General features: G+C 43.9%; 1 protein-coding gene across 1 annotated transcript; it reads right to left on the bottom strand.

Annotated features, from left to right (window-relative positions):
- Nucleotides 1-864: 864 nt before the first annotated feature.
- tmdd1 (transmembrane and death domain 1) lies at nt 865-6,112 on the bottom strand. The gene is made up of 5 exons (XM_071346743.1): nt 6,043-6,112; nt 5,528-5,707; nt 5,023-5,148; nt 1,991-2,140; nt 865-1,271 (listed from the first exon to the last, which is right to left on the bottom strand). The coding sequence occupies exons 1-5, from the start codon at nt 6,110-6,112 to the stop codon at nt 865-867; spliced, it is 933 nt and encodes a 310-aa protein (XP_071202844.1).
- Between the last annotated feature and the right edge of the window lie 1,586 nt (nt 6,113-7,698).

Below are 7,698 nucleotides of genomic sequence, written 5' to 3'. Positions count from 1 at the left end.
TTTACACACCGAGACATACAATTTATCTTTCTGTTGGCCTAGTGGCTAGTTTCTTCTTTCTCATTTGGTCTCTGTCTCTCTGTCAGATGATGCCATGCCATTGTCACTGCCAAGCCTGTGTCTCATTGTCTGCTAGCAGCATTGTTATTGGTGTGGGATGGGACTGCCTGTGGAGGTATGGGCGGGCAGACAGGCTCCAGGGAGCAGGCGGCAGGCTGGGTAATTAGTTGCTCCTCAACGCCAGACGGGCACACTGCCGTCACCACCACCGGGAGGTAGAGACGGGCACAGTGCAGTCATCGGGAGGGAGATGGGAAGTGGCATGTCTGTCATAGGAATACTGGAACAACCTTTGGTGTGAGAGCTGCTTTCCAACGGTTCCAGCGCATCTGTCACAGTCACACCAATCATCTCGTCTAGCCACCGGCAAGATGGTAATGCTTATTACCCCACCAAACACAGCATGGATTATTATTAGTTTATCAGAAAGCGTATTATCACTATCGTCTTGTATCATAATTAGGAGTGGCGTTTTACAAAGCCCATTGTCCAGCTGCATTGGGAAGGTTGGAGGGCGAGGGCTGGCTAGGTACAGGGGAAAGCAGTGCTTGGATAACATTACTTATTGGTAATGGCATAATCAAATAATGAAACGGCATTATTGTTGAGTCAGAATTGCTTTAATAAACACTGTGGCCCTACAGCATTAACCTGAACAGTGAGCCTGTTAATTGAATATGCAGCATAGTGTATAGATGAGAAATGAAGGCATCAGAGCACAGCACAGAGAACAAAATGCTGTAGACTAGCTTAAGGAGTATGTTTCACATATTCTCGTTTGTTCTTTATGTGTACCCCAGTGGATCATTGTCTTGACTTGGAGAGAGGGAATGCAGCCCCTGGCTTGAATCCCTTGACCTTTCCATGTGACGTAATGGGTTTTAGAGGAGCCATTTCTGCTGATGTCACATCTCCAGCCCCAGCAATGTGTTTCTGTCTGGAGCGACTGTAGCGACCATGTGATGATGATGATGGACCCCTGGTCTTGTAGGAGCGGCGGAGTAGCTTCCTCTGGTCGTCCCGGGAGATGTACAGGAGGAAGAGGAGGATGGGTACCCCCATGAGGAAGGTCCCGGCAAAGCCTAGCAGGACTCCATAGACCAGGGGCCACGCCCCGTCCAGTAGACGTCGCTGGTACGGCGGGACAGGAGCCCTCTCCACAACAAGCTCCAGGTCACTCCATATCAGCTCCTTCACTGGTATATTTCTTACTGTCAACCAATTAACAACAGCAGAACAACCAATCAACCACAGCACAACAACAGATCTCAGCCTGCCAACCTTCAACAACAGCACAACATATTCCTTTGCTGACAGTGCCAAACAACTACTCAACAAAAGCACAGGAGAGTTCAGCCAAATAAGAGGACTATCAGACACCTGTTTTTTTTTACTTGGCATACGTGCCCATGAGAAAACGTGACTTTTTGACAGGTGATAATTGCAACTTAGAAATTTCAGTTGTCCTGGGAAAAATTGTTGCTCATCAGTTGATGCTGATGATTAGTAATACATTTGATGGCTCACTGCCCAACAAGTGCAACCAAGTCTTTCTTTCAGTGACTTTCCTTCACATTACCGTGTAGAGATTATCTGCAAGGGCTCATACATGACCATCACATTATCTCTATAATACTTATATGTATTGGGTGGTTCGAGCCCTAAATTCTGATTGGCTGACAGTCATGGTATATGTTTTATCATACCACGGGTATGATAAAACATTTACATTTACTGCTCTAATTACGCATCTTGTGGGTTTATGGTGTATTGCCAATATACCATGGCCAAGGGCCGTATCCAGGCACTTTGCATTCCATCGTGCATAAGAACAACCCTTAGCTGTGGTATATTGGCCATATACCAAACCTCCTTGGGCCTTATTGCTTAATTATGTGTCCATTATCTAGCCTGGGGCTCTATACCTTACCGTGCCTTGCTTGGGGTTTTGGGTCTACATGATGTTCCTCTGTCTCTGACTGGACCAGTGGAGACTCTATGGAGCTGACTCTCTGATGGTACTCCTCCACATACTTCTTCATACTCAGGGTTTTGTCCTGGTTTATATTTTTCCCCACCTCTGGAAGAACATCACAACATTGGCACTGTGAATGGCTACTATACATACAGTACCAGTCAAACGTTTGGGCACACCTACTCATTCAAGGGTTTTTCTTTATTTTTTACTATTTTCTACATTGCAGAATAATAGTGAAGACGTCAAAACTATTAAATAACACATATGGAATCATGTAGTAACCAAAAAAGTGTTAAATAAATCAAAATATATTTTATATTTAAGATTCTTCAAAGTAGCCACCCTTTTACTTAACGACAGATTTGCACACTCTTGGCATTCTCTCAACCAGCTTCATGAGGTAGTTACCTGGAATGCATTTCAATTAACAGGTGTGCCCTGTTAAAAGTTAATTTGTGAATTTATTTTCCTTCTTATTAATGCATTTGAGCCAATCAGTTGGTTTATAACAAGGTAGGGGTGGTATACAGAAGATAGCCCTATTTGGTAAAAGACCAAGTCCGTATTATGGCAAGAGAGACGCCACTCCTCACTGAAAGGCACATGACAGCACGCTTCGAGTTTACCAAAAGGCACCTAAAGTACTCTCAGATGAGGAAAATCTGCCACCATCCCTACGGTGAAGCATGGTGGTGGCAGTATCATGCTGGGGGGATGTTTTTCAGCGGCAGGGACTGGGAGACTAGTCAGGATCGAGGGAAAGATGAATGGAGCAAAGTAGAGGGAGATCCTTGATGAAAACCTGCTCCAGAGCGCTCAGGACCTCAGACTGGGGTGAAGGTTCACCTTCCAACAGGACAACGACTCTAAGTACACAGCCAAGACAACACAGGAGTGGCTTTGGGACAAGTCTCTGAATGTCCTTGAGTGGCCCAGCCAGAGCCCGGACTTGAATCCGATCAAACGAGATGTAACCTGAAAATTGCTGTGCAGCGACGCTCCCCCTCCAACCTGAGCTTGAGCTTATCTGCAGAGAAGAATGGGAGAAACTCTCCAAATACAGGTGTGCCAAGCTTGTAGCGTCATACCCAAGAAGACTCGAGGCTGTGATCGCTGCAAAAGGTACTTCAACAAAGTACTGAGTAAAGGGTCTGAATACTTATGTAAATGTCATATTTCCATATATTATTATAATATATTTTTAAAACTTTGCTTTGTCATTATGGGGTATTGCGTGTAGATTGATGAGGGGGAAAAAACGATTGAATCTATATTAGAATAAGGCTGTAACGTAACAAAATGTGGGGTCTGAATATTTTCAGAATGCCCTGTAGGCGTATCTGGGTTGTTCCACCTTTTGAGAAGTGTAACTTGGTCAAAAAAGAGCACATGTTCAACTTCATAAAACCCGTTTTTCCATCTCAAGAGCTTGAATACCAAAATTACTAAGTGCCAAATAAAGTAACAGGGTTGATCTCAACAGGGTTGATGATTTCATCTTAAATCAGCCATACATCCCCGTGTGACAGGAGGAATGGAAGCTTGTGTGTAACAGGGAGGGGAAATTGAATGCAAGCGTCAAAACATTTTGTTATTATTATTTTTCAAACATTTCTAGCCTGTCTGTCTTTGGGTAAGAGGGTTGACATGTGCTCGACCCTCTCACTTTTCCACCACAAAACACCAGAAAAGGGCCAAGAATTGTAGAACCAGCTCACCAGATTTTATACTATGATTTGACTTTTAGATGTTCGATGTTTCTTTTGAAAAAAATATTTTTTTAAAGAATAGTTTCATCATATTAAAACGAGAGTTCAGTTCACGTAACAGGGTTGACCTTAAAATGAGGCACAGACAAATTAATCACTAATCACATGAAATCAATAATCATCTTCCGAAATGACTAGGGCTATACAATGATGGTGAAAACTTGGAGACATAAGTGGGTTAAATTATTCCTAGAAGACAGAGGGTGCACAAAGGGACATGTCACAATGCTTATTTTTGGCACAATTTTACAGGCTTTTAAAATGAAATATTGGTGCACAGGGATGAAAAATACACTCTTTTTGTGGAACGACCCATCTACAGTTTATGCATTGGGAAAGAGAGACCGAGAGAAACTATGGATAACATGTGTTGGGTGCCCTCCATAAGTTAATGGACTTGAACTAAGCAGGCCTTGGTAAATACAATTAGTTCAGCAATACAGCAACTGCTCTCACTTTTACTTTAAAAAAGAAAGTAAACAAACAGTCAAAGTTGTTGTGTAAAAGTGGATTTATTCCTAATTGCAATCAGGTCCTGGGTAATTGGTGTTTTGTGTATCCACAGATTCCACACATTCATTCTGATCCAAAAATAAATAGCTTTCATACACTGTATTGACTGAAGGGATGTTCTTGGGCTGTCACGCTCTTGTCATTTCTCTCTGTCTGTCTCTTCCTGCCCCCCTCTCTCGCTCGTTCTCTCTCTACCCACTCTCTCTATCTCTGTCTCTCTACCGCTATCTCTCTCTCAATCCCTCTCTTTCGCTCTCTCTACCCCCCCCCCTCTTTCTCCGAAGATGAAAGGACCAGATGGTTTATAGTGAATGTGGTGTGAGCTCCACTGAGTCCTCTGTCAGATCATTTACACCTCAGATCAATCGCCACTCGACTGTGGAGTCTCTTCCACACTAGACCCCACCACATGCCAGAGACGGACATAGCCAAAATATGCCATTTTATTTTATTCCAATTACAGTGGACCTTGTTGTAGTGAGTTAATTATGTAGACAATGTTATTGAAGTCTTGAGTAGTAGCCTTGAACACTGAAATAATGTCAAAATACAATTTGTTCAAGTTAATTTATCGTGTTGTTCTCTGGCAGCTGAATCTCATATCTTTGATGACTGCTTTCAATGAGACGTCACCAGTGCTGTGTGCGTGTTTGCGTGAGCACGTGTGTGTGTGTGTGTGTGCACTGTATCTGTCTGTCTGACCTATGGCAATGTCTGTCCTTCCGATGTGTTGCAGGGCGCGAGACAGCCTGTCGTAGTACGTCTGTTCTCCGTGCTTCAGCAGCCAGTCTGTCAGAGCTGTCCGGCACTGAGCCTCGCTGTTCCTGTCTGATAAACATACAGCATATGGCCCTCAGACAGCAGACCCAGCCACGCTGCTGCAGCTAACTAGGGAGAGGTAAACAGAACAGGACACGGGGGGAACAGACCGCTCACTCTCCTCTGAGTCCTCACAGACTGGGATAATAAACAATCGCTTTGAATGCCTCACTATTATATACCCATTAGATAGTGTTGAGTTAGAGCAGAGCATTTTGTATATTGAGATAGCTAGGACAGCTAGCTAGGCCCTTTTGATTGTTGCGTTGCATCTCAGTACATCAACATATGTGTAGAAGCACAGTAAATGTATGGTGCAGACCCGGCTGAGTTTGCACAGTGTAACGACTGAGCTTAAGGTTGTGATGTACTGTCTGCGTTGCAGTACCAGTGTCTCTCTTGACTCTCTTCTGGAGGTCCAGTTGATTGTTCTCCAGGGAGAGACGGTCCAGCTGCTGGAATATGTTCTCCTCTGGGTGGGACAGGGCAGAGAGGAGGTCCTCACACTCCCTGGAGGTCAGCAGCTCCCCCAGACGACCCAGCTGGTGAACACCCATGTCCTCCGCCACTGTGGAGGTGCATAGGAATGGATAGGAAGGCACAGTGTTAGTATTAATACGCTATGCTATGATTGTAATCACTGCTTATGGCTGTGGCATTACAGGAAGAGGTATGAGTAAGGTGCATAGTGGTAAAGCGTCCCAGGAAGGGGTATCACATGATCTCAATTAGTATGTGCTTTATGTGTGATGAGAAACATTTTCTTTCCTTTTAAAATAAACCCATGTGACTAATTTCACACAACAGTTGGAGCAACTTGAAACCCCAGATTCATTAGAAGTGAAGATGAGTTTCCGACAGATTAGCACGGTATCAGCTCTGTGGAACATTTTAGGTTCTCACCTGTGTCTTCCCCCAGGCTCGGGCTCAGTAGGAGCAGAAACAGAAACGAGGGAGCTCCCATGACTGGCATGATTACTGTAGCAGTACCCGTTTCCAGTCCACTCACAGTGCAGGAGGTGCTCCCTGGCTGCAGTAGAAGCTATTTTCAAAAAACTGCAGTGATCCGGAACTCATAGAGTCATAAGACAACGGAACAGTGAGGAACATTCTCTTTTCTATGTTGGAACTGTTCAACACCGTGTGAGAGAAAGATGTCTTTGACTATGTCAGTGGTTATTGGCATTTGGTTTACAACACTGACAATTAGGCTATTCATGTGTTGTGGTTTGGTGTCCACCTCCGCATTAGACAGGAAGACCGGCAGTAGACTACTTTACCAATCATACCCCTCCCTGCTTCAGCAATGCCAGCACTCTCCTCCTGTTCTGTGGGTTTTTGTGTGTTTGATGGCCTAGCGTTGCTGTCTCTGTGTACAGTAACATTGTACATGAAAGCCTGTCGTTGTTTTGTTGTTTAAACACTGTTTGGGGCCTGCAGAAAATGCTTCCATGCTAATGAGAGCAGGTGGGTGCATTTATGGTTATATATAAGAGGAGCCACAACCCTGTTGACTTTATATTGAGATAAAAAAAATGGCTGCATTGGACCTTTTTAAAAGCTCTCCAAAGGGGAATTGATTAAAAGGCAACCAAAGCAAACAAATGCCACTGGCACGGGGTAAAACCCCAGATTGTAATGTTTTGCTGTGGTTCATTCAGAATACCATTGAACATAAAAGCTTTAGCCTGACCAGGCCTTATTAAAAGCCTGCAGCTAGTGACGTTGAGCTTCGATGTTAGAGAAGACATGACTCTTTGAAAGACAAAAGGTTGCATATTAAACGTGTTCCTCTCTAGTTCAGTATATAAAGACACATGTTGATTGGGTTTGAAATAGAATGATTAAAAGATAAACAGCTACCCACAGCACACCAGGAGGTCAGAGGACGTCAAAAGGTTGTGTTCTACTTTCACTCTCTGGTCGTGTCCCAAATGGCACCCTATCCCCTATATAGCGTGTACCTTTGGGACACGCCCTCCATAATGTATTACTGGTAGGAGATGCACCTGACTCACAAGCATTTCGCTACACCCGTGATAACATCTGCTAAATATATGTATGTGACCAATAAAATTTGATTCGAAGTAGTGCTACATTTGTAATCATTGTTTTATGGGGAGGTTAGTGTGGGGGCACATTCTGAATAGATAATTGAACTTGGAAGTTACTCTGAGGCCTCTCAGCTCAACTTCATTGTCTGAACTTTAGCATTGTGTTTGTGTGTGGGCTAGTCTTGGATGATCCATGTCAGCTAATGAAAAAACATGTCGTGGCATTGAGTTCTGGTGTGTTACACCTAGGGCTGTGACGGTCATGGCATTTTGGATGGCGGTAATTGGCCAGCCAAATGACGACAGTCACCGTAATTAGCATTCCAATAGCAAATGACGCGCACTTTCTCCTCTCCTCCGCTCCTGACTGTATGTGCTGCCATAGAAATAGAATGAATAGAACGGAACGGGCGTCCCCATTCAAGTCAATGCAAAGCAGGAAGTAAAATATGTGCTGTGATTTTGTTGATTAAACTCAACTGACATCAGAAAAAATACATTCCAT

The sequence above is a fragment of the Salvelinus alpinus genome, chromosome 17 (assembly GCF_045679555.1).
Source record: "Salvelinus alpinus chromosome 17, SLU_Salpinus.1, whole genome shotgun sequence".
NCBI classification, from domain to species: Eukaryota; Metazoa; Chordata; class Actinopteri; order Salmoniformes; family Salmonidae; genus Salvelinus; species Salvelinus alpinus.
Note: the sequence above shows the minus strand (reverse complement) of the source record. Positions and strands in the feature narration are given on the sequence as shown.